This window comes from Festucalex cinctus, chromosome 1 (assembly GCF_051991245.1).
Source record: "Festucalex cinctus isolate MCC-2025b chromosome 1, RoL_Fcin_1.0, whole genome shotgun sequence".
Taxonomy (NCBI): domain Eukaryota; kingdom Metazoa; phylum Chordata; class Actinopteri; order Syngnathiformes; family Syngnathidae; genus Festucalex; species Festucalex cinctus.
In genome coordinates, this window is record NC_135411.1 from 28,250,176 (window position 1) to 28,278,083 (window position 27,908).

General features: G+C 43.1%; 1 protein-coding gene across 4 annotated transcripts in view; it reads left to right on the top strand.

Annotated features, from left to right (window-relative positions):
- The window catches only part of ints1 (integrator complex subunit 1), a 44,543-nt gene extending 16,898 nt beyond the window's left edge, over positions 1 to 27,645 (top strand). The window contains exons 1-48 of one of the 4 annotated variants that reach the window (XM_077527565.1): positions 3,873 to 3,949; positions 4,248 to 4,367; positions 4,677 to 4,967; positions 5,263 to 5,459; positions 5,571 to 5,708; positions 5,865 to 6,024; positions 6,098 to 6,203; positions 6,286 to 6,472; positions 6,785 to 6,930; positions 7,327 to 7,468; positions 7,548 to 7,724; positions 7,806 to 7,914; positions 8,353 to 8,473; positions 8,553 to 8,630; positions 8,698 to 8,855; positions 9,566 to 9,662; positions 9,744 to 9,835; positions 10,014 to 10,074; positions 10,151 to 10,348; positions 10,434 to 10,563; positions 10,781 to 10,960; positions 11,041 to 11,190; positions 11,271 to 11,450; positions 11,541 to 11,645; positions 11,763 to 11,930; positions 12,024 to 12,135; positions 12,488 to 12,646; positions 12,754 to 12,900; positions 12,979 to 13,077; positions 13,195 to 13,319; positions 13,689 to 13,943; positions 14,013 to 14,172; positions 14,417 to 14,548; positions 14,640 to 14,811; positions 19,779 to 19,902; positions 19,973 to 20,088; positions 20,164 to 20,251; positions 20,334 to 20,575; positions 22,429 to 22,558; positions 24,224 to 24,357; positions 24,437 to 24,629; positions 24,705 to 24,829; positions 24,994 to 25,103; positions 25,190 to 25,303; positions 25,401 to 25,471; positions 26,964 to 27,055; positions 27,165 to 27,274; positions 27,379 to 27,645. In XM_077527565.1, the coding sequence (XP_077383691.1) occupies positions 4,313 to 4,367; positions 4,677 to 4,967; positions 5,263 to 5,459; positions 5,571 to 5,708; positions 5,865 to 6,024; positions 6,098 to 6,203; positions 6,286 to 6,472; positions 6,785 to 6,930; positions 7,327 to 7,468; positions 7,548 to 7,724; positions 7,806 to 7,914; positions 8,353 to 8,473; positions 8,553 to 8,630; positions 8,698 to 8,855; positions 9,566 to 9,662; positions 9,744 to 9,835; positions 10,014 to 10,074; positions 10,151 to 10,348; positions 10,434 to 10,563; positions 10,781 to 10,960; positions 11,041 to 11,190; positions 11,271 to 11,450; positions 11,541 to 11,645; positions 11,763 to 11,930; positions 12,024 to 12,135; positions 12,488 to 12,646; positions 12,754 to 12,900; positions 12,979 to 13,077; positions 13,195 to 13,319; positions 13,689 to 13,943; positions 14,013 to 14,172; positions 14,417 to 14,548; positions 14,640 to 14,811; positions 19,779 to 19,902; positions 19,973 to 20,088; positions 20,164 to 20,251; positions 20,334 to 20,575; positions 22,429 to 22,558; positions 24,224 to 24,357; positions 24,437 to 24,629; positions 24,705 to 24,829; positions 24,994 to 25,103; positions 25,190 to 25,303; positions 25,401 to 25,471; positions 26,964 to 27,055; positions 27,165 to 27,274; positions 27,379 to 27,491 (6,549 nt within the window). In that variant the 5' untranslated portion in view covers positions 3,873 to 3,949; positions 4,248 to 4,312 and the 3' untranslated portion in view covers positions 27,492 to 27,645. Of the gene's footprint in view, positions 1 to 3,872; positions 4,368 to 4,676; positions 4,968 to 5,262; positions 5,460 to 5,570; positions 5,709 to 5,864; positions 6,025 to 6,097; positions 6,204 to 6,285; positions 6,473 to 6,784; positions 6,931 to 7,326; positions 7,469 to 7,547; positions 7,725 to 7,805; positions 7,915 to 8,352; positions 8,474 to 8,552; positions 8,631 to 8,697; positions 8,856 to 9,565; positions 9,663 to 9,743; positions 9,836 to 10,013; positions 10,075 to 10,150; positions 10,349 to 10,433; positions 10,564 to 10,780; positions 10,961 to 11,040; positions 11,191 to 11,270; positions 11,451 to 11,540; positions 11,646 to 11,762; positions 11,931 to 12,023; positions 12,136 to 12,487; positions 12,647 to 12,753; positions 12,901 to 12,978; positions 13,078 to 13,194; positions 13,320 to 13,688; positions 13,944 to 14,012; positions 14,173 to 14,416; positions 14,549 to 14,639; positions 14,812 to 19,778; positions 19,903 to 19,972; positions 20,089 to 20,163; positions 20,252 to 20,333; positions 20,576 to 22,428; positions 22,559 to 24,223; positions 24,358 to 24,436; positions 24,630 to 24,704; positions 24,830 to 24,993; positions 25,104 to 25,189; positions 25,304 to 25,400; positions 25,472 to 26,963; positions 27,056 to 27,164; positions 27,275 to 27,378 lie in introns of those variants that run through there. The other 3 variants (XM_077527557.1, XM_077527572.1, XM_077527581.1) reach the window with 3 other exon arrangements.
- The last annotated feature ends 263 nt before the right edge of the window (positions 27,646 to 27,908 follow it).

A 27,908-nucleotide genomic window follows, 5' to 3' on the forward strand; every position in this document is an offset into this window, starting at 1 on the left:
CAATGTTACTAACATTCCACGCTCCCGCTTCCGCAAGCACTGACGTCACCGCGTCCTCATGACCGCCCCCTCCATTCATGAAAATAACTTAGTGCTGACGTCAGCGCCGGGAGGGGGAAGCCAGAAATAGAAGAGTCTGTTTTTCTTGCGAGAAAAAAAAACACAAAAAAACAAAACAAAAACGTTCTAATCTGGTCGAAGAAAGTGTGTCGTTTCGGAGTTAAATACCAGCTTAAAAAGAAATCTTGAGCACCAACAAGTGGGGAAAAGTAAAGCTTGCCTGGAGCAGCAGCATTCCATTCCTGAGGAAAGTATGCAGGGCAGCAGCAGTCACAGGATTGTTCTTATTGGGGCTGCTGCAGTCACAGGTTATTTTTGCCTTGCGATTTAAACGCCGAATGTGTTTACATTTACTTTAGAGACCGTAACAACAACTATCTTACACATATACAACCGCCCCCGCCCCACTAGTTTCCATATTGGATCAGACTTCAGGTGTAAAGCATGTTTACACTCCAAACAGTGCAGGTGGAGTAGTTTAAATGAGGTGGCGCACACAGACCAGATGTATGGTATTCTAGATAAAGACAATGATAAGAAATATTAAATAATTGCGATTTAAATTGAATAACACAAAATTTAAAGTCCCTGTAAAGTGAAAATAAACTTGCTTGCACATACAGTAACTACAGGTTTGAGCTGCAAAAATATATTCACATAAAGCCTACAGTGCAACAACGAGGCACTCCAAAGCAGCTACGCCATCCCGAAGTCCCATTCCAGATGCTGGCTGTCAAGTCTGACTCCTCCCACCGCCTCGCTTTTCCGACTTTCTCTGCGTGACGTGCGTGCACTCATGGCTGACAATGAGGCACTCTAAATGGTCACACCGGCTAACTATACATCGCAATGGTGTCAGATAATCGCTGATGTTAATGAAGATGCTCACATTGGGGTGACTCATGCTGGGGCCCAGTGTTGAGTATGGCTGTATTGTACTTAGTTTTCAGTCTTTATATTTCTTTATTTTAGTCTTTGCATGATGTATTTAGAAACAAACTGTGACACATGAACCACTCCCTCATCGAATCCTCGCAGGCTCACACTCTCGCAGCTCTTTCACCTGCTGCCACTTAACTTGTGATTTAAAGTGCTGTCATGTTTTATAGCCAGTGAGTCAATGGATAAGCTTGTTGTTCTGCGGAGCACGTGGCGATGGACATTCTTGTGTGCGTTTCTCCTGTGAACATCATCAGATGAGTAAACTTGCTTTCATTGTTTAATCTGGTTGCTAGCAGACAACATTTGGTTCACATGTGGATGCTTCCTGGGTGTTTGATCATTATTTCAGCTTTGCTTGTCTTACTTATTGCGTTATTATTGCCATGAACAAATGGAAATATAACTAATTGTTTTGTTCATGTTTTGATTTTCAATGGTGAAACAGACAAGCCATAATTCAATGTTCTGTAACGCCAGTCTTCATTTTGGTTGCAGGTGATCTGGAGTCCCAGCTGACATTTGGTTGATCGTTGCAAGCCAGCACACAGGCCACATCAAGACCAATTAAATAAAACGTAAATTATTGCAGTGAAAGTAGTGTGAAGTAAATATCACTGGACCAGCATGATATGTACAGTATTAATATTAACTGGTACAGTGACATAAATACGTGCTTTATTATAATGAAAGCAAGTGGAGCCTAAATCGAGCCCTGAGGAACTCCATAGCAAATCTTGAGCCATTTAGACGTGAGCCCATAATAACGAGAGGATCAACTGTATCAAAAGCTTTGTACAGATCAATAAATAGTGAAGCTCAGCTCCCAAGATATTTTTTTTTTTTAAACTTTTTGATGACAGCTGTGATTTGGCTATGATGCTTTCAGAAACCAGATTGATGTGAAGATAAAATTTATTTATTGCAAGGAATTTCTATAACTGTTCTGTTACAAGAATTTCTAGGTTCTTTACAACAACTCGTAACTTTGAAATGGGCCTAAAGTTATTCATTTCTGAATGATCATAGTTTTATTCTAAACTGTTCATTTTAATATGTATATTATGTTTTTATTTTTATACAATGTAATTTGTATTCCATTTACAGTAGTTTGTACAATTGTATCTTTATTTTGATTGTTTTTAAAGAATTGTGTAAAAAAAAACAAAAACATTGGCCTACCTATCTTTAAAAAAATAATAATAACATTTTTTTTAGTAATAACCAAAAAAAAAACACGAGACAAAATCCCATGGCTCTTCAATTTTTATTTATAAGCCCATGTTTAGCAGAGAAAAAGCAGGGAGTCGAGCGTGTTTCAGGCATCCGTAAGAATGGCGAGTTGTGCGGTCTAAGTAGTTTTGGATTACAGGAAGTAACATTGAGTCACTAATCTCCATGTTTTTTTTTTTTTTTGTCTGACTCATTCAACTTGCTTGGAAATGTGATCTGGCACCCAGAGGCCTCCTTGTGTATAAGAGATCATTCCCTACCACCAACACTTCCAACTTCAAATCAAGTCAGGCTTGATGCTGACCATTCATGACCGTTACCTCACATTTTCCCCATCCAGATGTTTGGGCATTGTTCTGGATTTGTTGCTAAGCCATACACATGCTATCATAAGTACACTTCCCATATGACACCACTGAACATTCCACTGACTTCACCCAAAAAGATGAAAACACTTTACGTAACCAGCTGGAAACTTTACTTCTTTTTTCAAGTGTTTGCTTTAATACAGAAAGCCATTGGTAGTAGCTGAGGCGAGACTATTTCTAGTATTTACAGTGCTGAAACATACTGAGTTTGTAGATTGTATACGTACAATATAGAGTCAATTCAGCAACGTTCAGCTGCTCACAATGGGCGGGGCCACATTAGAGGAGCGATTTCATCATCAATTAGCTGTTTCTGTCAAGTCATTTATGGAGATTATTAAGTGACTGTAATGTCCATTATCGCATTCTGTAACGTAACTAACAAGTCACCATAAACAATAATGACTTTCATTTGCATGGAAACTGCTGCCACCCAGTGTTTGATCAGCGGATTGTTTTTCATTTGATTGGTTTATATCTATGGCTTAGGACTGTTTTTATACTAATATTTACTGTATGAATTTACTACTTTGTCATCGTAGGTTAGTTATAAAATAAATGCGTCTTAAACCGAAGAACACTGCTGATTTACATTGTTCCTGGTGTATAATAATAATAATAATAATAATAATAATAATAATAATAATAATAATAATAATAATAATAATAATAATAATAATAATAATAATAATAATTTTGTATTGTCCCTTCCCTTCCCTTGCTTGAACAGGAAGATAAAGTTATTTTAACAATTTAGTGAGTAAAACCTGGCTGCTGACCTGATGCTGTACTTAACATTCCATTGTTTCAAGGTTCTATACAATACAACTTACAACCAATAATACAATTTTCAGCTCTTGGGGAAGACCTCTACAATTATTGGCACACTGTATATGTTTGAGTAACGTGAACATTGTTTTTTTTGTTTTGTTTTTTTTATATACTGGCAAATTGCAATTACAAACGTTGTCATAGAACATTTATTTACAGAAAGTAATAAAACTGTTTTTCTTTCTTAACTCGTTGTCCCCACAGTTGCATAAATAAACAATGCAGACAGAAAATCAAAACTGTATTTCCTTTGTACTTTCCATTTTATGTACTGTAGTTCATTTAGTGCACGTCATTGGTTTGGGCACCGAATCCAGTAGCCAAATTAAAAGAAGCTTCATGAAAATAGGTGTGACGTGGGGCTTACGCAGTTAATACTACTGACGCTAGGTGGCAGCATGTTAATACCATACTCTTTGCCGTACATGTTTAGTTTAGCGAGGAAGACGCTATTGTAACCTGGGCTCTCCCATCAGTAGCATTTTTGTCCTTTAGCGACAACTTTAAAACACAATGAGGTACTAATCAACACCACTTTTGGGAAACGTTTTTAGTCGTTTCAGATTCAATTTTCACCACCGACACAGTTTACTCAAAAGTTGCCACCAGTTACCCGGAAGCTGTGAGTGAGCCGTGTTAGTTGTTAGCCGGGCTTTAGCACAAATAATGTGAATTGTGAACGAACATGCTCATGTTATTAAATTCTGATCTAATAAGGCGACGTTATTGCGATGTTCTGGACCCTGCTGGTTTGCTAAATGCGCGGCCAGTGGTTGACATTCAACTAACCTTACTAATGTATCCTGTCACACGTAGAGGATCCTAACATATGACGTGAAGCGTAGATCATCTGCTGTTATCATTTGAGACACTCGGTCGTGATGAATCGTCCAAAGCCTACAGCCCTCCGGCGCCCCAGTGCTGCAAAATCATCGGGTAAGTTACATTCATCAAAACAAAAAGTCATGTCCAGGCATTCGGCGACACTGTCCCACTCCGATGATAATTCAAACGAGACAATGCATAATAGAGCAATAGTAGCAGTGTACGACTTAGTAAGGCTGGGTAAGGTGGCCTTTTGCTTATAGCGTTGGAGTAATGTACATCCAACTTCCAAAGAAAGTATGTTATTATTTTCAGATAATAGCAAAATAACTTTAGGTAAAATAAACCCTTTTGTAAAAATGTTTATCTAACCATCTTTAATAAAAAAACAAACAAAAACAAAACGTTTTCTTGTCCCAGGCCATCCCCCACCCGGAGACTTTATTGCTCTGGGCTCGAAGAACCAAGGCGGCGAGTCCAAAGCTCCCACTGTCCTTTTGAAGACATCCACCGCCGTTCTACCTGCCGACCGCAAGAGAGAGACTTCCTCCTCCCTCCCATCCTCATCGGGTCTGTCCAGCCTCACCAAGCGGCCCAAGCTTTCCACCACACCCCCAATCAGTGCCCTGGGACGTCTCGCTGATGTTGCGGCTGCAGACAAGAGGGCAATATCACCTTCTATTAAGGAACCATCAGTTATTCCTATAGAAGGTAACTCACAGTTAAATTCAATGTTTACAAATGCCCTATACTCTGCTGGTACAATTGCCCGATGCTACATCATATTATGTTTTACCCTGCACTCACATTGGCAGAAATCACATTTATTAACATTTGCAAGAAGAATGATTCATGAAGATATCCATGTCTTTTTTTGTAGTTATGCCGCCGTGACAATTTTCCCACTTGTACCACAAATATTCTGAACAGCCCCAAATAAATCACATACTGTAAATCCAGCAATGTATGTCAATGTGTGTTGTTTTTCTTTCTGCACACGCACTAGTATCACCGGCGCTGTTGCTGGATGACATCGAGGCAGCCGAGTTCGACGGCAACGACGAGCTCATCGAGGGGATGCTGTGCGGCGCGGTGAAGCAGCTCAAGATGAACCGAGCCAAGCCAGACATCACGCTGTATCTCAGTCTCATGTTCCTGGCTAAGATCAAACCCAACGTGTTTGCTACAGAAGGAATCATAGAGGTGTTGGCTTTGTTCATGAACACAACATTGTCTAAAGTTGAGTGCTTGATTACTGAACAAGTGAACATATTCTTTTTTCCTTTTTTTCTGCGGTATCATATTTGCCTTCAGGCCTTGTGCAGTCTCCTGCGTCGAGATGCTTCCATTAATTTTAAAGCAAAGGGAAACTCCCTGGTGTCTGTTCTGGCCTGCAATCTGCTGATGGCCGCCTATGAAGAGGACGAGAACTGGCCAGAGATTTTTGTCAAAGTGAGAAATATATTTTTGCATGCATGTGTTATGGCAGGTACTTATCAATAATAGCGAGGATGTTGTTTAAACTTAAAACTCAAAAGCTACACCACAAACTATACACAGTAAATAAATATTTCAATATAGGATTCAATATAAAATTATTTTTTTCAGGTGTACATTGAAGACTCCCTGGGGGAAAGAATCTGGGTGGACAGCTCTCACTGTAAGAACTTTGTGGACAACATTCAAACGGCTTTCTGCACCAAGATGCCCCCCAAAAGCATGCTACTGCAGGCCGACACAGGCCGAGCCGCTGGAGATCTCAGTGCTGGTACTGACCAAACACTCTGGCTTTTAAATTCTTCTTCATGTTGGAAAACCCCTAAACTCCTGTTTTATTGTAGGTAGCAGCCCTCATCCATCAACTCCTGATGAGGACGACAGCCGGGCGGAATTGCTGATAGCGGAGGAGAAACTCAGCCCCGAGGATGAAGGGCAGGTTATGCCGAGGTAGTAAAACGTATCGATGCAGAAGGAGAATTCACTCCGAGTTTATTCTGAGGCGTTTTCAAGTGTGTCTGTCTCATCGCAGGTATGAGGAACTAGCGGAGAGCGTTGAGGACTATGTGCTGGACGTCCTGCGCGATCAACTCAACCGCCGGCAGCCCATGGACAACGTGTCACGGAATCTACTGCGCCTGGTGACTGCCACATGCGGATTCAAAGAGGCTCGACTCATGGCTGTGCAGAGGCTTGAAATGTGGCTCCAGAACCCCAAGGTAAAAAAGGATGATCCACAATTTTGTTAATGTTGAAATTGATGGGAAAAATGGATGGCTGGATGAATTGAATGTTGTCGTGTGGGGCTCACAAGAAAGTACGATAAAAAATCAATTGTGGTGGAAAAAAAAAATCTCAACCAATTGACATTGCTTTATTCATAATATTCTTGACTAGAATGAAGTTACCCACAAGGAAGAAAAACTTAACACGTGACTTGGATTTTTTTTTTTTTCCATTCATTGCTGTATAATGCGAAACAGCAAATGGCATGCTGCATCTTTTATTCTGCTAATTGTTTACTTGTACAGTTGACTCGGCCGGCGCAGGATCTCCTCATGTCGTTGTGTATGAACTGCAACACGCATGGAGCGGATGACATGGAGGTTATCTCCAACCTGATCAAAATCCGACTCAAGCCCAAAGTGCTCCTCAACCACTATATGCTCTGTGTCAGGTCTGTGCACCCACTTTTTCACAATTTGTTCAAACAGTGGTACTGTACCCTGACTTGTGATTGATCAATTTTACAACTTTTTCAAGTTACAAGGTGTTGCTTTGTCTTTTTTTTCTTTTTATGGCTATATGCAATTTACGTAGTTCTATTTTGTGGTGTTTTGGGAGAGGTTGGATTGGACTCATGGCATTCCAATTCATTTCTATAGGGGAAAATTGTTTAATCTTCAAGTCAAGAGATTTAAGTAACAGAACAGGTTAAGCTCATAAATCAGGGTACCACTGTATTTGGTTATCCATACAATCTGGGTCTGGGTCTTAGTACATTTAAATATGGTTCCTTTAAATTTGAAAAATGGTTTTAATTGAGGCTTTCTGCTGATTGTTGCTTGGGCAGGGAGCTGCTGAATGCACACAGAGATAACCTGGCCACGATGGTCAAGTTGGTCATCTTCAACGAATTGTCCAATGCTAGAAACCCAAATAACATGCAAGTTCTTCACACGTTGCTGCAACACAGCCCTGAGCAAGCGCCAAAGGTGATTCAATTGTAAATTCAAATTTCCATTCAGCGACATCTCGGAAGGAGGCTGGAAATAAACATTTTTTTGTTTGCAGTTCTTGGCGATGGTCTTCCAGGATCTGCTCACCAACAAGGACGACTACCTCCGCGCCTCGCGAGCCCTGCTGAGGGAGATCATCAAGCAGACCAAACATGAAATTAATTTCCAATCCTTCTGCTTTGGTTTGATGCAGGAGAGGAAGGAGGCCACTTACGTGGACATGGAGTTCAAAGTAAGTGTCTCGTCCCAGCTTCCCGTCAAGCTCTTTTGTTTTTATACTCAAGTTTGACTTTGTTCTCTCCTCACCTGTAAGGAGCGCTTTGTCATCCAGGTGACAGATTTGCTTACAGTCTCCATGATGTTGGGCATCACAGCTCAGGTCAAAGAAGCCGGCATTGCATGGGACAAAGGAGAGAAGAAGAGTGAGTTCTTTGGGGGAAATTATGTATTGATTAAATTTTCAAAAACATATGCAAACTGCTGAAGAAAATATATAATAGTCTTCACAAATATTGAATATGACATGACACATTTTTTTTTTGTATTTGCTTTCCTCCATGTCCAAATCTGCTTTCCAGTTTGTGTAGTCTATGTGAATTTCCTCTCAGATGCATGGGGCACACTCTTGGTTTGGCATATTGTGATACATAAAATGCCTTTCCATTGCTAATGAATGTCGTGCTTCAAAATAGATAAACATAAAACGTAAACAATAAACAAAGGAACAAACCTTAAATATATGTTTATCATTAAATTAAATTAGTTTACACATCTCGTAAAAAATTGAGTAAGAATTAGCCACTACGAAATTGTCAAAATTTTCAGTAGGGTTGAAGTTATTGGAATATGTTTTGCTTCAGACCTGGAGGTCCTGAGATCCTTCCAGAATCAGATCGCCTCCATCCAGAGGGATGCGGTGTGGTGGCTTCACACGGTAGTTCCCACCATCAGCAAAGTGGGCGCCAAAGACTATGTGCACTGGTGCGTAATGATGACTCAGAGAAAGTTATTTTTTTGTTTGTAAGAACCTTAGAGTCAAACTTGCAATATTTCGTCACAGCCTTCATAAAGTGCTTTTTACGGAGCAACCCGAGACGTACTACAAGTGGGACAATTGGCCACCAGAGAGCGACAGGAAGTGAGTTGCAAATGGCGATCAAATTGATCGGATTGCACGAGACTCAGTTGTTGTTTTTGCTCCTCAGCTTTTTCCTGCGCCTCTGCTCTGAGGTGCCCCTGCTGGAGGACACGCTGATGCGCATCCTGGTGATCGGACTGTCTCGCGATCTGCCACTGGGCCCGGCAGACGCCATGGAGCTCGCTGACCACCTGGTCAAACGGGCTGCTGGCGTTCAGTCGGACGGTGAGCGATTACCATCTAACTTGTTCATGAAAAGGGAGATGAAATGTGCATTTTATTTTTAGTTTAAAACAGTTCTGTTTTTCGGTGTCTTCCATGTGAGTGACAGTATACCTTATTCCATATACCGCTGAACCAATGGCAAGTGTGTCTTTCGTTACCATGACAACCGGCCATGGAGCCTGAACCTTGGCCTAGAGTGACTTTTACTTTTGGTAACAGAACCAATATTATGGAGAAATAACAAAAAGCCCCTGTAAAGACAATAAAAGCATTTTCACTCGTGGTGGCAGCACTTCATACACTGCACTGTGTGCATGTGGCATATGGACAAAACACAAATACTAACCCACTGCCATCGTGTTGATAACTTCACAGAGCGATGTCATCAGGTATTATATTGTTAGCTAGAGCTACTGGTAATTTGGGCATCCAAAAAGGCACCACTCGGTCTTGTCTTCTGGTAAAGTTTTAGTGTTGTCCAGTCGTTGCTTGAAAGTGGCTCTGGATTTTTGTCTAATTTAGCAAGTAATGGTCCTTTGACGTATTTTCAGAAATAGGAAGGTAAAAGATTTACTTGGTTGTTTAATTTTACGCTTCATGTCCAAGCAAAGGCAACCGTGAGGCCTAATGAGTTGTCATGTCATTTTTCCATAATATCTGTCCGTTAAAACATCATGTGGTTGTGGACAATTTCTGCTGCCGTCAAACAGATCTGGAGGTTTTGGTTGTAGAGCGGATCCAGCTCATTGACGCTGTGCTCAATCTGTGCACATACCATCATCCAGAAAACATCCAGCTGCCTGCAGGGTACTTGACTTGACTTTTAAAGCAATCACGTGTCACCAATGTTTGCGGTAAAGAATAACAAAATACTCCAAATGTTTGTAGGTACCAGCCGCCAAATTTGGCAATATCAACCCTTTATTGGAAAGCATGGCTTCTGCTGCTGGTGGTTGCTGCGTTCAATCCACAGAAAATAGGTACTGTGCTTCACTTTTTCCCCCAAAATCTATAATCTGTATTGTCAAGATTATTGGGATACGAATATGCTCATTGCTGTCACCAGATTTTTTATTTTTTTTTGTCTCCAAGAGCATCACCTTGTTGATTATTCACAACTAATTAATTTAATTCATTTTATCCACCTATCCTCGACAGGCTTGACTGCCTGGGACGGTTACCCGACCCTGAAAATGCTCATGGAGATGGTTATGACGAAGTAGGTGCGCCATCCTAATAAATATCATTATTCCTGATTTTAAAGCATCGTACCTTAAACGTTCATGCCTCCACAGCAATTACTCGTACCCGCCTTGCACCGTGGCGGACGACGACACGAAGACGGAGATGATCGGTCGTGAGCTGCAGATCTCGCAGCGGGAGAAGCAGGAGATCTTGGCCTTCGAGAGCCACTTGGCCGCCGCGTCCACAAAACAGACCATCACGGAGAACAACAGCCTGCTGCTCTCCCAGCTCACTAGTCTGGACCCACAGTAAGATCACACAACCCAACCAATGTGGTACTCAGTAGTACAGTAAGTTCAGTGTGTTAACATGTCGTGTTTTGTATGTGCTCAGGGGTCCGCCTCGTCGACCTCCACCTCAGGTTCAGGACCAAGTGAAAACCCTCAACCAGTCCCTACGTCTCGGCCATCTCCTGTGCCGTAGCCGCAACCCGGACTTTCTGCTCAACATCATACAAAGACAGGTAGGTTGGGATGTTCGGTGGGTCGGTACTGTGGATACATCTCCACGATGAAAACTACACAAGGCAAAGCAGGCATGCTGGTTTACAAATAATATTCAAGATATGAAAATATTTCATATGAAAAAGTATTGAAAAGAGCTTAAAGATATGAAAAAAAAATCATCTATGCAAGGCTTGTACAGTGTTGCCACTCTAATGTACTGTATTCCTCTCACAGGCTTCCTCCCAGTCCATGCCGTGGTTGGCTGATCTGGTCCAGTCAAGCGAGGGGTCCTTGGACGTGCTCCCCGTGCAGTGCTTGTGCGAATTTCTCCTGCACGACGCTGTGGACGACAGCCTGCTTATAGATGATGACGACGAGGGAGGAAGCAAAGAACAGAAAGCCAAGAAAAGACAAGTACGACTTCCACGAGGACTTTCTTTTGTTCTTGTTTGAGATCTTTGCACCCGATATTAATTTGAATGCGTTTGCAACAGAGGCAGCAAAAACAAAGGCAGCTCCTCGGACGGCTTCAGGATCTTTTGTTGGGTCCCAAAGCCGATGAGCAGACAACTTGTGAGGTTCTGGATTACTTCCTACGTCGTCTCAGCTCCTCTCAGGTGGCGTCAAGAGTGCTGGCAATGAAGGTAGTTCTGGTGTCATCACTTACCCCTAGACTCATTATGATGAAAACCTAATTTATCGTTCACTAAACTCTCGCGCACAGGGCTTGTCACTGGTGCTGACTGAAGGAGGCCTTAAGGACGGAGAGGAACGGGATCAGCCCATGGAGGAGGACTCCGCCGATGCCGAGCTACTGCCCGGTTACCAGTGGTTGCTGCAGGACCTCCCCAAACTCCCCATGTTCGACAGTGTTCGAGGCATGACGTCCACCGCCCTGCAGCAGGTCCGCATCAATAGCATGTCAACACTTAACACCATCACCAGTACAAAGTGTGTTTTTCAAAGCCTTTCTTATGTGTTGCCTCCAACAAAGGCCATACATATGGAGACTGATCCTCAGACCATCAGCGCCTATCTCATCTACCTGTCGCAGTATGCGCCAGTGGAGGAGCAGGCTTCTCACAATGACCTGGCTTTGGTAATCATTCAGATTCTAACATGTTATCCACAATTCACAAAAAAAAAAAAAACATTCAGTTACACCCCAGTTAGAGTTTAGGCTATACGTTCACGTAAACTTGCTGTTCTCCTGCAGGATGTGGCCCGGCTGATTGTGGAGCGCTCCACCATCATGAACAACCTCTTCTCCAAGCACTCCTGCAGACCCGAGTCAGAGGCTGTCCTCAGCGCGTTCCTCTCCATCTTTTCCGCTTACATCAGGAGGATGAGGAAGACCAAAGATGGCGAAGATCTGTACAGCTGGGTATAACCCCCCCCTCAACCTCACGCATCAAATTTGATCTTTCTCTCTTGACCTCCTGTTTGCTGGATGATTTTTAATTTTTCTCAAAAATAGTCAGAGTCTCAAGATCAGGTGTTTTTGCGCTGGACTACAGGAGAGACGGCCACCATGCACATCCTTGTTGTCCATGCGATGGTCATCCTTCTTACTCTGGGCCCTCCTAAAGGTAGTTCATGAATAAAATGATCTTGACTATCATGCTTGTTATTTGAATGAATGAGATATATGTTCTGAAAACATAGTCAACAAACAATAAGTAACAAACCATAAGAACAAAAAAACAACCCAACAACACACTAACTTGGCATATTCAAAAATGAGTAGGAAGAAGCATAAGAAATTTAATTCTACCCCTTTTTCTGCTGGCTGGTTAGAATAGGACTGTCCTATCCTGTCCTCACACAGTCACAAGCTCACACACTAATACAGTAATACAGTCGTTTCATACGGCCATGTTTCTAAACAATTTTTGTATGGTTTTCTTGAATGAATTGTGCTTTTCTGTGTCAATACTGCAGGAGAGAGTGACTTCTCCTGCCTTTTGGACATTTGGTTCCCTGACAAGAAACCTTTGCCAACTGCCTTCCTGGTGGATACATCAGAGGAGGCCCTGCTGCTGCCTGATTGGTTGAAACTGAGGATGATTCGATCTGAGGTGCCTCGACTAGTGGACGCAGGTAATGCTTTGACCAAAATGTGTAGCTCCTCTTATCAGTGTGTTTTTCTGTAACCACACATGGCACTTATGTACAGTATCCTGTATATATGTAACTTTTACCTTCAGCTTTGCAAGACCTGGAGCCTGAGCAATTGCTGCTGTTCGTGCAGTCGTTCGGAATTCCCGTGTCGAGCATGAGTAAACTGCTACAGTACTTGGACCAAGCTGTCACTGTCGAACCACAGGCACTGGAGCAGAACATTATGGACAAGGGTAGGGGTCTGTTGCAGGTATTTTCCCCTTTTTGATATTGCCTAGTTACACTGGGCTTGGGTATTTCCTCTGCGACAGACTACATGGCCCACTTAGTGGAGGTGCAGCATGAGCGAGGTGCCACCGGGGGGCATGCTTTCCACAGATTGCTGAGCACCTTTCTTCCACCTCAAAGAGGTCAGGTCACGGTGGTTTCATCCTCTCTCTGAAGACAATTTCATCTTAGTGTACAACTTTAGTACACGTTACTGTTAAAAATGAATGAAAGTATTGTAAATCCTTTCCTTTCCACAGATGCTGCCGAAACAAGTAAAGCCAAAGTTACAGTGGAAACTCCTCACGGCTCCGTTAAGAAGAGAGCGGCCACACAGCTTCCTACAGTCGGGCCTGATGATGACCTGACAGGCTTGATGCTGCGGGTAGGCAACACGTGTCTTTTCATTATTGTATCGTGTGAGTTAAGCAGCGTATACATGATAGTCAACATATATGTGAAGGTGATATGATGAGCTGTCATACTACATGGATCAGCTGGTGCATACGTCTGTTGCCATTGATTTCCATGGTCGAGTTATAAAAGTGAGGCACAGCGACCTCAGCTAAATATTTGCAGCTTGAATACTTTTACCTCAGGTCAAATATGTCAACAAATCACTGCTTTTGCGACATGACTGGCCAAAAATGTTGAGTGGGAATTCCTTCCAGTGGGCTCCACAATGTCAGCATGATTCTACTCGTATGTTCTGTGTCTTACCGAGTGCCACTCCAACTGACTTGTTCTTGTGCAGATATTCCCATTGAATGCAGAACAACGCTGGCCCGGCCCGCCGCCGATCCAGCTCTCCCTGGCCTTGCAGCAGGCTCTAGCCAAAGAGCTGATGCGGGCTAAACAGGGTCAGGTTCACCAGGCCGGGCTGGCTCTGCGTCTCCTTCAGGGCATCGCCGCCTTGCTTACCTCGACCCACGCCGGGTCCATCGTCCTGTCCATGCACCACAACCACGCCCTCGCCTGCCCGCTCATGCGCCAGCTTCACCTCTACCATGTAGTGTTTTCATGCAAATGAACTTTTTATGATCTAGTCCGTTGTGTTGACTTTTTATTCTACCCTCAGCGCCTCGTGCCGCAGGATGTTTCCTTCTCTTCTTTATTCCTCAAAGTCAACGTTGAGATGCTCATCTGGCTTGACAATCCCTCAGTAGAGGTGGGCCCGCTAAAGACTTTGCTCAAGTCTTTTATTGGCCAAAACTCTCACACACATCGCCATAATGATGGTGAGTGCCTCCATATTTTTAGATGCTAAATGTTTTCTGTGAATGATTTTTTTTTTTAGTGAGTCACAGACAGTGTAGTGGTACAGTCATCTAACTTCACTGGTTTCAGTTATGGGCACCAATTCAAGATATTATCTGCTCTAAATCACCTCTGATAGGCTCCAGCTACTTCCTCAACAGTATCCCGCAGTTTTGAAAATGGATGGGTGGATATTACTTGTTAATTATTTGCCGCCTCTTTCAGTGCGCTCAGGCTTTCTCCACCTGGCTGAGGCACTGGTGTATCATAGCGACCCCGAGGTGCCACTGAGAGCCATCATAGCGATGCTGAAGGCCGGAGAGAGATGTAATGCCGAGGCGGAGCTCATTGGAAAAGGTTGTAATTCTAGCTTGTCAATAATAACACGATTCATCTTCTTTTATTTTGTGCTACTACTGAATATTTTTGCTATTTGGCTTTTTTTCAGTTTTACAAGGTCTGATGGAGGCCAAGTCTCCATACTTGGAAGAGCTGTTGTCTCTGTTGATGACGGTTAGCACCCAGAACGGGACAGCTGGCCCCGTTGCCATGGTTATTTCTTTGCTGCTGCAGGACAGTGAGGAAATGGTCGTGAAGAAAGAACCGGACGCTAAAGTAAAGTGAGTGCCACAATTCAGGGCAACACAGGTAGTCGATGGGGACTAAATAGCTAAATACTAAGTACCAAAACCACTAGTACTTTTGATACATAACCCCCCCCACCCAAAAAAAAAAGAAAGAAATTGAAAGAAACACCTATATAGCATTTTCCCTTAAACTTATGTGAAATTTATGACAATTTTCTATTCTTCAAATTACCATATAATAATAATAATAATAATAATAACCGGTATTATTATTATTATTATTATTATTATTATTATTATTATTATTATTATTATTATTATTATTATTATTATTATTATTATTATTATTATTATTATTATTACTACTACTACTACTACTACTACTACTACTACTACTACTACTACTACTATTTTAGTTCCTGATCGTAGAATGGCCACAAGAGGGTGGCAGATACTGCTGCCAGCTGTCATTGCAACTACCGCTACTTTGATATAAGGCCTGATATGGTGTTGTACGGTACTAGTGAGTGACTGACAACGTCGGTGGCTGTTGCACTTAGCACTGTCCAGAGCCCTTGTCAGTAGATGTCCTGTTTCTGCTGAATAAGTTTTATTAATGTTAGGTACACACAGTAATTAAATGTTGCCGTATTTTTCACAGTTTAAAATCCGTTTTCATAACAGGCTTTTGTCAAAATACCACATGGATGAAGAATTAGAGTGCTATCTTTTTCTTGTTTTGCTGAAATGAGACTAGGACTCACTGTTTCATGCATGTGAGCCAGCCCTGATAAAAAATGGACACCCGTAAAAACAAAAGTATTTTCACTCATTGAGGCAGCACTTAGTACACTACACTGTGTGTATGTGGCATGACGTGTCCACAAACACATTTTCCAATATAACATAATTAATGATATAATTACTATGTGGTTGTTAAATTTCACAATTAATGGGGGGGGCTCAGGGCTGGCACTCAAGAGAGCAATTTGTATGTATACAAGGAATTGAAAAGTAATAATTTTATGTTGTGTTTCCCATAAGTTATATTGTGGTGCATGAATATTTTATTTCAAGACCACACTAACTTTTTTTTTTTTTTTTTTTTAAGAGCTCAGAATTGTTCATTCGGTAGTCTTACCGATTCAACGTCTTGTCATCATTGCTCTTTTCTTTTTTTTTCTTTTTTTTGTGTGTGTGTATGTGTGCGTGCGTTTGCGTGCGTGCGTTTGCGTGCGTGCGTGCGTTTGCGTGTGTGCGTTTGCGTGCGTTTGCGTGCGTGCGTGTGCGTGCGTGCAAATACTTATAAATTTATACTCATTCATTCACCTAAAACCTTATAAATATCCCATTACCCTTCGCCTTAACCAGGTACTTCAGAATCTTGCCAGAGTCGTGAGATTTAAATGGTCAGGAGACCAGAGAAAAGGTCAGAAAAAAAAAGAAATAAAGAGAAAAGAAAGGTAAATCAAAGTGACATCCAGCACCGACCAAACACTTCCTGCCTTCCCCATGATTACAAAATCAAAGTCTTACGCCAACCCCGGAAGCCTCTAAATTCCAGCAAATTTAGCGAGATCTCAAGAGCCCAGAGGAAAAACTAAAGAGAGGAAGGAGGGAAGGATCGATAAGGCAGAGTGAGATCAATAGAAGCCAGTACATCCAATCCATCAAAGTGAAGTCCAGCACCAACAAGACCCCTCCTGCGTGGTTACAAAACCGGAGTCTTATGCCAACCCCAGAAACCTCATACTTCTAATAAATTAAGATCTCAAGTGACCAGAGAAAAACTAAAGAGAGGAAGGAGGGAAGGATAGATAAAGCAAAGTGAGAACCACAGACACCAGCACCAACTGATTCAAGGGGCTGTGGGAGGGAGAGGGTACTTCTGTTGAGTTTCAGTAGATGCTGGTGCGACGGATCTGGCATGCATAAGGACCACCACCAAAGAAAGAAGCCGTCAACCGCGGTCCAGCAAAGCGAGCAAACCCCCCCCGCCCCCCGGAATCCCCAGGCCGCGGCAGCACCAAGGCCACCCCCAAGCCACCCGAGCGGACACCGGTCGGCGAGCCGACCCAGACACCCGGAACACCCCCGCCCCAGCCCCGGCCCACACCCCCGAGCCCAAGGCCGCAGAACGAGGCCCAGCGGGCCCCCAAAGCGCCCCACCGGTCCCCAGCCCCCATCCCCCCACGACCCCCCCGCACCCCACCCAAACCCGCCATCCACCACGACCCAGGCCCCACCACCCCCGACCCCCAAACCCCCGAACACACCCCGACCCCCAGCACCCAACCCCCCACCCACCCATACCTCCACCCCCCCCCCAAACAAGCCGCCCCCCCCCGACGGCCGCCACCCCCCCCCGCGAACCCGGCCCCCCGCGAGAACCCCCCACCCCCCCCCGGAAACCGGCACCGGGCAGCAGCGCAGAGAGGGAAGATGTGCCCACCCCACCTCCAGCCGCGCGAGATTTGCACAGCGGCGGGAGGGGGGAAGCAGAGGAGGAAGCACCAGGGGAGAAGGCGGAACACCAGAACACCGAGCCCGGTGGGGAGAGGCCCCGGTCGTCACGCCAGAGTACAAGTGACACCTAACCCTGTTACTGAGTCCGCCAGCTCGCCGACTGGCGAGCTCTACCCTTACACCGTGAATGTGGCCCCACCCAGTGTATATACAAGTGTGTGCGTGTGGTGCATTAAAATTGGGAGCAGGTGAGTCGGAGCAGAGGGAAAAAATTTCCCCTATTCCGACACACCCGTATCCCCCCCCAAAAAATGAATATGTATATGTGTGGTGCATTAAAAAAGGGAATGGAGGGACAAAGTGGTGGGGCAGGGACACAAATGGGGGGGACCACAGCGCTGCCAGGCACTGCAGTCCATCCCCTCTGATGGCTCCCCGCCCCAACTCACCCCTCCCCTTGGACGTGAGGTGCATTAAAATTGGAGGGGAGTTGAAGGGTGAAGACGGTGTTTCCACCCTTCCCCACCCCACCAAGAAATGTGTTGTGTGCCCTATGTGTATATTTACAAAGTGTATAGTGCAAGCTAGTGAAGTGAGTAAGAGGAGCGACCAGCGGGGCCTCACCCAACCCGGCGGGTGTAGGTGGCACGCCCGCCCCCCAGCACCCCCACCCCCTGCCGCCCCCCACCTCATCCACCCGGCACCACAATGGGCGGACAGCCAGCGCAGCAGGGCTACCGGACAGCCCACCGGCCACCGGAGCCCGCCCGGGGCGCCAGGAGTTATACCGGAGTGGGGCAGGCCCCAAACCCTCGCCCGGCCCCCGGAGCCCGACGCCCGGGCCGGGGAGGGAGCCCCAGGCCCAGGGAGAGGGAGGGGGAGGGGCCGCAGGGCAGACAGGGAAGGGGGGGGGGGGCGGGGGAAGCGGGGAGAAGACGACAAGAAGGCGAAAGGGCGGCTGCAGGGCAGGAGGCGGGGGGGGAGAGGAGGAGGGAGGGCGACAAGGGAAAAGGGACCGGGAGGCAGAGGAGGATGGGCGGGAGGAGGCGAGGAGGGAGAGGCGACGGGGGGGAGGAAGGGGGAGGGGAGAGGGAACCACGGGGCACACCGGAGGCCCACCCACCCCGAACCGCGCCGCCGGGCACGGAGCAGCGGACCGCGCCGGGACGGCACCGCCCCGGGCACCAGGGGAAGCACCCCAACACCGCACCCCACAGGGGGCCCAGGGAGCGGCCAAGACGCAACCGCCACCGAGCAGACAACGGGGGGGGGGTCAGAACCACCCCCGCCCGACCACAGGGGACGGCGTCAAGAAAATTGACTAATTAGCATGCAGTAACACCAAGTGTTGATGCTTAGTGCCCACTAGAAATAGATCTTAAGGAGTTATTGAGTATAGTGTCGTATAGTGTGGTATGCTCGAGCCCACTAGCAGCAACTAGGTTCCTGACTATATAAAAATAAAAACAATCAGATACAAAATACCAAATACAGGAGCAGCGAAAACAGAAGTTGTAACGATGTGGTGGCTCTCGTTAACAGGCAGAATCTTGGCAGGATTAAGTTGCCAAATTGAGATTAAAATATTCTATGTACATAGACCATATTTGTTTAAATCTTGATACTTGATTTTTATTTAAGGCAGAGATTTTTTCCATTGAGATATAATTTATTAGTAAGTTTAACCAGTGGTCGATATTTAGAGATTGTTTATTTTTCCAATTGACAAGGATTATTTTTTTAGCAATAGTAAGGGCTATAAATATAGATTGAGATTGTTTACATGGTAGCTCAGTTATTGTTAAGTCACCTAGTAAACACAGTCTTGGAGATAAAGGAAGCCTACAGTTTAATATATCAGCGAGCTTTTCCAAGATTTTAGTCCAGAAATGCAGCACTGGAGTACATGACCATAAAGCATGAAGATAAGTATCGGCAGTGTTTTGTGAGCACTGGAGACAAATGTCGGAGTCAGAGAGTCCCATTTTTTTCATCATATATTGTGTAATATATGTTCTATGAAGTATCTTATATTGGATAAGTTGCAAATTTGTCTGTTTGGTCATTTTAAATACATTTTCACAGATTTGGGTCCAAAAGTCTGGTTCCGGAACTATAGACAAGTCTTTTTCCCATTTTAAAGTCGGTAAATACGTTTTATTTGTGTATAAAAATAACTTATATATTTTTGATATTTTCTTTATTGTTGTTGGAGAAAGCTTTATAATATCTTTAGCTAAGACAGGCAGTTGGAGCGTATCCTGAAGTGTTGGGATTTGTTTCTTAACCATATTTTTAACTTGCAGATAATGTAAGAAATTTCCCTTTTTTATTTCATATTTCTGGACCAAGTTTGTATACGATATAAACTTATTATCTGAGAAAAGATGATGAAGGTGTGTAATTCCTTTCTGCTCCCATAGGCTTAAATGGAACGACTGATTATTAAGTTGAAAGTCGGGGTTATGCCAAATGGGAGAGAGCCACTAACCACACTAAGACCACACTAACTTTAATGTCCCCTTTGCCATCAGCTCCGAGGTGACAAAGTCCGGTCTGAGCTCGGGTCTTCTGGTGGATTGGTTGGAGTATCTGGACCCAGAGGTCACATCCGTATGTCCCGACCTTCAGCAGAAACTTTTGTTTGCCCTCAACAAGGTGAGAGCCTTTCCTTTAGCGCATCCCACCACAGGGGTTATATTCCCTGATGCATCTTCCTGTGCCCCAGGCGCGAGGCACTCCAGCCTACAGGCCTTTCCTTCTGGCCCTGCTCACGCATCAGTCCAACTGGTCCACGCTGCTGCAGTGTATCAGCGCTCTGCTCAGCAAGCGAAAAGACTACAAGTACAGTACAAGTAGTAGCATGACATAATGTTAATTCTGTGTTGTATGTTGAACATGCTGTGAAATGAATTTCAGACTGGACCCAACCTCAGCTCTGGATTTCCTGTGGGCGTGCAGCCACATCCCACGCATCTGGCAAGGACGCGACCAGAAGATTGCGCAAGTCTGTTTTAAAATCAGAGGAAGTCCACTTGCCACCTCTGCAAAAAAGCGCCTGACATTTTCTTTTCCTGATGTCCGTGCAGAAGAAAACGGAGAAGTTTGTGATGCGGCTGAGTTCCGAGGAGCTCATCAGCTTGGTAGATCTGATTCTGGCCGAGGCAGAGCTCAACTGCCACAGTGGAAGTACCGCGGAGGAGGAGGAGGCATCCTGCTCTCTCATCCAGGCCCGGCTGCCGCTGCTCCACTCCTACTGCAACGGCCACCTGGACAACATTAAAAAGGTGTCCGAATACCTCATCAACTGCACCAAGAAGTGGGATGACAGGTTGGTATTTTCTGGTATTCAGGACTGTCTCAGAAAATTTGAATATTGTGATAAAGTCCATTATTTTCTGTAATGCAATCAAATGAGCAAAAATGTCAAACATTCTGCATTCATTACAAATCAACTGAAATATTGCAAGCCTTTTATTGTTTTAATATTGCTGATTATGGCTTACAGCTTAAGAAAACTCAAATATCCTATCTCAAAATATTAGAATATTTCCTCAGACCAAGTAACAAAAAAAAGCCATAATCAGCAATATTAAAACAATAAAAGGCTTGCAATATTTCACTTGATTTGTAATGAATCCAGAATGTATGGCATTTTTGCTTATTTAATTGCATTACAGAAAATAATGGACTTTATCACAATATTCTAATTTTCTGAGACAGTCCTGTACATCAAGTCGTCACCTCTTTTAAATGAATGCCTTTGGGTGAATTGATTCCCTTGTAAATGTTAAAGCAAAAAAAAAACAATGTGGGTGTACCTCAAGTTACAATTTGTGGAATATAATTTTTTTTTTTTTTTTTTTTTATGATTTTGGTGATTATACTGTAGCTTACAGCAAACAACCCCCCCAAATCAATCATCTGAAGGAATTAGAAACAATCTGAATGATTTTTAACTCTTTTACTGCCAATCATTTTCCAAAAAGATAACCCCTAGAGTGCCAGCCGATTTTGAGCCTTTTCACTCAACTTTCAAGGCAAACAGAATATTGTGTACTATGATTAACTAAACATGAAAGATTGGATTCCATTATCTCATTCAAATTTTTTTTTATAATTCTACCTTATTCCGTGCTTGTTTTACAAAGAGCTTCCTAATAATTTGCCCCTCAAATACACAATAAAATAAGCAAATGGTTGAAAGCAGCAGCCAATGTCATTGGAAACTGATAATACAGCTCTTGTATTGAATTTTATTGGATGTCTATTGTTGTTCTCCCCAATTAGCCCAGCCAGTGAGTGTTTTGTTTTTTTTCTTTAATCTTGCCGCTGATTAACTTGGGCCAAATTATGCCCGATTTTCCTTCTCCGTTGCCGATGAACTTTGCAGCCTCTCTTCTGTCAAGCCGCAACGCTGCGGACCAGGAAAAAAACCCGATAATTAGGTCTATTGGTGTGAAATTAAAACCGGCAGAAGTCGTCGGCACGGTGATCTCTTTAAAAGCTCAGCGCTGTTATAATGAAGCCGAGAGGATTAAGGCTCAAGCGCTCAACTCGCCTGTGTTGTGAGCCGCTGTCAGAGATCAGGGTGCAACTCTTTGTGGAGCCCAACCCTCCTTTTTACAAACGTGTCTTCTACTTATTAAAAGCACTTTAATGAGGAAACTTTAGCCAAGGTCAAATAAAATTAGCTGGCGAATTACAGTATTTTTCTTAAGTGCAGCTGAGATGTCGTTGATGAAAACACAGCCAGATAAACACGCAGAAAAAAAAAAAACTTGGCCTTGTGTTGAGAGTATGTTATATTAGATAAGCTTCTGTTGATTCCAATTACACACCACCAACAAGCGCTTCTTTGCTGGCGCTCAAGGTCGCTCTGGCTGCAATAAACTGTCTTGTTAGCGCAGTTGAGCTCTCGCCCTGTGAGCGGCTGGCCTTAAGAGGATTTCCATGAAACTGCAGAAGACATGAAGGCAAACGTTGTTGTTGCTTTTCATGCGCTCAGTTTGTGGGTATGCGTACGAATTGTTGTCACTTGTCAAGGAACACAAAAAAATGAATGTGCTGTGTGTAGAACATTAATACCAATATTCAACTCTTTTTTGAAGGATTAAAGGAGGCTGGTGGTCATTTTACATGTAGGTAATGCATATTTTAATTTATTTATTTATTTTGCCTCAGTGCCATGAGTAAGCGTTGCCAGAACTTGCTACTGCAGATCTACCTCCACTTCCCCGAAGTCATCCAGCACGTCGCCTTGCCCGAAGGCACGCTCAGCAGTGGGGGGACAGCGGATGGCAGCAGCTGCAAGGTAAAGTGGCTTTGTTAACAGCCCTATTGGGGGATTATGGGAAAGGTTCATAAGAGAGTGGGGAGGGTCATGATTCTTTCTTAATATGTCTATATTAATTAGTTCTGAACATAGATTCTTTTTTTTAAATCTAGATTAATATCACTCTTATTCTGGAGTTAATCTCGATTAAAATGCTCCATTTGAATTTTGACGAAGGCAGCACGTTACCTTAATAAGGACACTTGGTGATGATAAATCGTTTACTTTGTAAGAGGCTGATAAAGTTAGACCAGCATGTACATGAGCACAGCAGCCTAATTAACAATATCAGTCAAGTCTGTCTGACATAACGGGAGGCAATGAGAAGAGTCCAGGGATTGAATGACACACAAAAAATATATATATATTGGCCCTGGCCCGCCCTGACTCCTGACCACACCGAGCTACCACGTAGCTCTGCCACTCTGCCACTGATTAATTGTTCCGTCTAAATTGTGGGCCAGTCTGTTGGGTAAAATGGAGGAAAATTACCATTAAATAGCACCACATCCGCCCCAAAAGATGCTGGCCCAAACGCAGGACCAGTCTTTATTTTAAATAAAACTAGGTTGTACATCTTTCGGTCCCTGTTGAGGAGTTCTCTTTATGCTCTGCCCCTCTCCCAGGCATCACATGGAACTTCTTAAATGTTTATTTAATTTGTTTTAGCACACAAGGCCTTTTAATTATATTTAGTTCTCACTGTACATTTGATTATATGGTCTCACTTTGTACACTCATAAATTGTTTGTACATTTAGCTTTAGGTAATGAAGGAGTGAGTGAGGAAATGTAATGTGTGCGTGGTGCGCCCTTGTTATGGACCACCGACCGCATGACATTTTTTTTTTTCCTCGCCAATTATTTTAAAATTTTAAAATCTTCGTTCTGCACTCCTGCTGCGCGGCTGCCTGTGCAGCGCCCACGTATGCCCCGGAAAAGTACGTTCTCGCAGTCGACTGCCACCAAAGTGTGACTGATGGAAAACTGCATGAGGAGTAATATAAATATAGCCAGTAGTTAATAATGGATTTACATCTATTACTGCATATGCACATTTCAAATTATGCATATCTGATATGACTGTTTACATTGACAGGGCACATGACACATTCCATTAGTGACAACATGGAAATAGACAATACATAAATATCACAAATATGAAATATTACACACTACACAGTATGATGTTAGCCTATACTGACTCCTTTCCCCATGGATTTAAATGAGGGTAACCTTACTCGACTGGCATATAACAATAGCTGTCTTATGCGTATTTACAATATATTTATATATTTGATCTGTTTTTTGTTATGTTTGTTATTGTTACTATTGTTGTTTTTGATTTGATGAATTTGTTTGCATTATATTGTTTGGGATTTACGTTCTACTTCGTCTGTCAAAGCGCTTTGTAAAATCTTTTAAAGGTTCTACATTGTATACAAATAAAATGTATTATTATTATTATTATTATTATTATTATTATTATTATTTAATGGTGGACACGCCTCTAATGCAGCATGGTTTCATTGGGTGTATAAATGTCACCAATTGGTGTATTTTGATGATCTGCTATTATGGGAAATAACTAACTTGTATGTTTAAACAAGTAAATAATGAAATAATGATTGTATTATTTTGTCAGCTTGACATGTTGGTCCACCGTTTGGTTACGCTTCTCGCCGATGTGGCTGAATCCAAATCTGCTGAGGGACGCGTTTCTGATGCCAACCTCGCATGTCGGAAACTGGCGGTGTCACATCCCGTCCTCTTGCTCAGGTGAGAACCCCCCACCAACTTTCTTCACCTGTTTAGTTGCTATGATGTATATCGACTATTATCCTTTCTTCCCTTCCAGGCACCTGCCCATGATCGCAGGCCTACTTCACGGCCGTATTCACCTCAACTTTCGCGAATTCCGGCAGCAGAATCACATGATGTTCTTCAGCAACGTGCTGGCAATCCTGGAACTTCTGCAGCCCCTCGTCTTCCACGTTGACCAACAGAGGGCGCTTCAAGACTGCCTCCTGTCCTTTATGAAGGTGCTTAAGGTTGGTGGCAAACTGCTAACGTGAAAGCCTTTGACTTTAGGCAGTTCTTCAATTGTTCTTCCTTCTGACCTGTAGAACTTTCAGAGGAGTCGTTCCCCACTGGTCTTCATCAACAAGTTCCTCCAGTTCATGCAGAAGTACATTACCCATGATGCAGCAGCTGCCATCCCATATCTGCAGAGGCACTCTGATATATTGCAGTAAGTCATGGCACTAACACTCATACCGATTTCTAACATCTTAACAAAATGTGTATAAAATTTCACAACTTCTGCCTGAATATTTAGACTTCTGAACTTGTCTGTACTACTTACTACTACTACTTTACTACTTTTTTTTTTTTTTTTCCAATCTTCTCTTCCAGGAGCATGAGTGCAGAAAACCCCGACTTGGTTCAGCTGAAGTCTCTTCTAGCCGGACTCACTCTTCCCGTAAAAAGCTCCTCTGCAGAGGTCTCAACAGAAGATGGAGATGGTAAGATTTGAAAGGATTCTTTCATCATATTTGTAATGTAATCCATGACCCTGTAGATTACAATTTTCATTATTCATCTTCTCCAGATGAGATGGTGGCCGGTTCCCTCCCTCTGGTCAACATCTCCGCATCGGTTCCGCTGAGTGGCGCCGACATGACGACGTATCTGAGGAAGATTTCAAGAGGCGAGGCCATGGAGGGTGAGGCTGACTCGGCAGCTTTGACGAGAGAGAGCGCCGCATGAGGCTGGTTGACGGTGACTCATGCAGCTGTCTTTTGCTTTTTCCTCCTCTTCAGACGTGTTGGAAGTGTTGACGGAGGTGGATGAGAAGTCAAGGAGGAGCCCGGAGATCATCCAATACTTCATTGTGAGTCACCAAGCAAATAGAACAGGGCAGAGAGAGTGAGCACATGCCTCTGGCTTAAACATTTTCACCTGCCAAATAATAGCTGCACCTAAAATATACAATTGCATTTACTTTTAGCTATTACATGCTTTATCCATAAAAGAATTTCCTCATATAGCTGTACAGACCAGGCTTCTCTTAATTAATGTGCGTTGTCCCAATGCATTTTATCGTACAGTGGAACCGTGGTTTTCATGAGTAATCCTTTCCACAAAGTGTATCAAGCAAAAGCAATAATATACATAGGAAATGTAATCATAATAAATCCATTCCAGACAGTGAAAATATTCACAAAAATGTATTTTATTGGGAATAATACCTATAGGTAAACAAACTGAGAACAGTGTGAAATAAATTAAAATAACTAATGAAATGCATAAATACACTTTGAAGACTAATGGTGGCATGTGAAAGACGGTGAAGAAGGGGGAGGGGGTTATTTGGAAAAGAAATCCACTATTTTCATATTTTGGTATAGGGCTATAAGATTTTGGAAAAACAAAATTGTGATTCATGAAAATTGCAATTTCAATTTGATTTGTAATAATTTTTTTCAAGGAGCCTTCTAATGGATTTTTCAGCAAACAATCTTTATTACAACAACTCAACTCAAGTTTATTTATATAGCTGTCACAAAGCGATATTAAAGTAAAGGCAAATGAAGCATTAATTAATATGAAAGGCAGTTTACCACATATATAAATTACTAAATACTTTGCCGTGCAGTTTGGTAAGTGTTTACCATGACAACATAAATCTGCCACACAGGGCTTCCTACATATCACTTTCATGAAACATGTTATGTAAACGTGGGCTGCACTTCTTCATCACTCAACTTATCATATAGATCGATAAATAAAACATACATGTATACAGTAAAAATGAAAATCCAAGTTTACTGATCCCCAACGAGTTGCATCAATCATGCTAACTGTGTAGGAAAAGTACGATTATACCAGTTTGTGACTATACATCTTTCGGATAAATGCCTGCAGGCATTACATTTTGGTGGCGTCTCATCAATTAAATGAAGACTAAGATTTATTTTTGTCTGCCTTTGTTTAATGAAACATATGGCCTAATATAGCCTCTTAATATTTTACTGATTGACATTGCACTGCACTGTTATTTTCAAATCATTTGACTGGAGGATGCAAGCATTGTACTGTAGAAGAGGCATCGACTTTGAAAAAGTTTGTCTGCAACCACATTCCTCTACCACTTAACCCTGTATTTAAAATTTCCTGTATTATAAATACAAAAATACCTGTACGGTAAATGGCACACAGGAGGGTTTGAGCTCAGATTCAAACCCAGAACCTGTTGACTGTGAGGCATGGTGCTGCCAGGGATTTTTCATGTTAAACTGAGAATGCAACCTGGATTCTCCCTAATAAACAATTAGGAGTTGTTTAAAATGCCGTATAGAATCTCACCAATGGTCTTTTCACAGAATGACCTGCAGAGACTCATGACGTCCTCGGAGGAGTTGTGTCGCAACATTGCGTTCAGCCTGGCGCTGCGCTGCATTCAGAATAATCCCCGGTAATGTCACATTCAACCAAATGTGACTTTTATGTGAAAACGAGAGGAATGTTGATCCAAATGTACAAATAATGTGACATTTAACCGCACGCGCACTTGTGGCCTGCAGCCTAACAACCGACTTCCTGCCGACGTTCATGTACTGCATGGGCAGCAGCGACTTTGACGTGGTGCAGACGGCTTTGAGGAATCTTCCGGAGTACGTGCTGCTCTGTCAAGGTAAGACGACGCCTCCTCGCAAGAGCGATGACTCTTCTACTCGGGACTGCGCCAAACACGCCATCCATGTGAGTTTTCTTTTCTTTTCTTCTTCTCCTCTGCAGAACATGCAGACATCTTGCTTCACAAGGCATTCTTAGTGGGTGTCTACGGACAAATTGACACCAGTTCAATGATATCAGAGTCCATGAAAGTCCTTCACATGGAAGCCATTTAACTTAATGTCGTTGAACTCTCGTCATCTGAAATGATGCACCAGCATTTTAATGGACACTTTTTAGTTCTGTCATGTAATTTTTTGGATTCTTAGTGGGTTATCTACATTTTAGGTTGTGCAGGTGTAGCTAATAAATTTGAATATTGTACAAAGATTCCTGTTTTCAGTTGTTTGATTCAAAAAGTGTAACTCATATTATACAGATCCATTAATTGCAGTTTTTTTTTTTAAAGCAACATTAAAACTCCTAGCCTAACTCCACTTATCCCCTTGAGTCTGACGAAGGCCGTGCCCATCATAGTATGTAATTAATAGGGATGTAACGATATCCAAACATCACGATACGATATTATGACGATGTGAAAGTCACGATACGATAATTATCACGATATTGTGGGGGCGTTGGCAATATTTAAC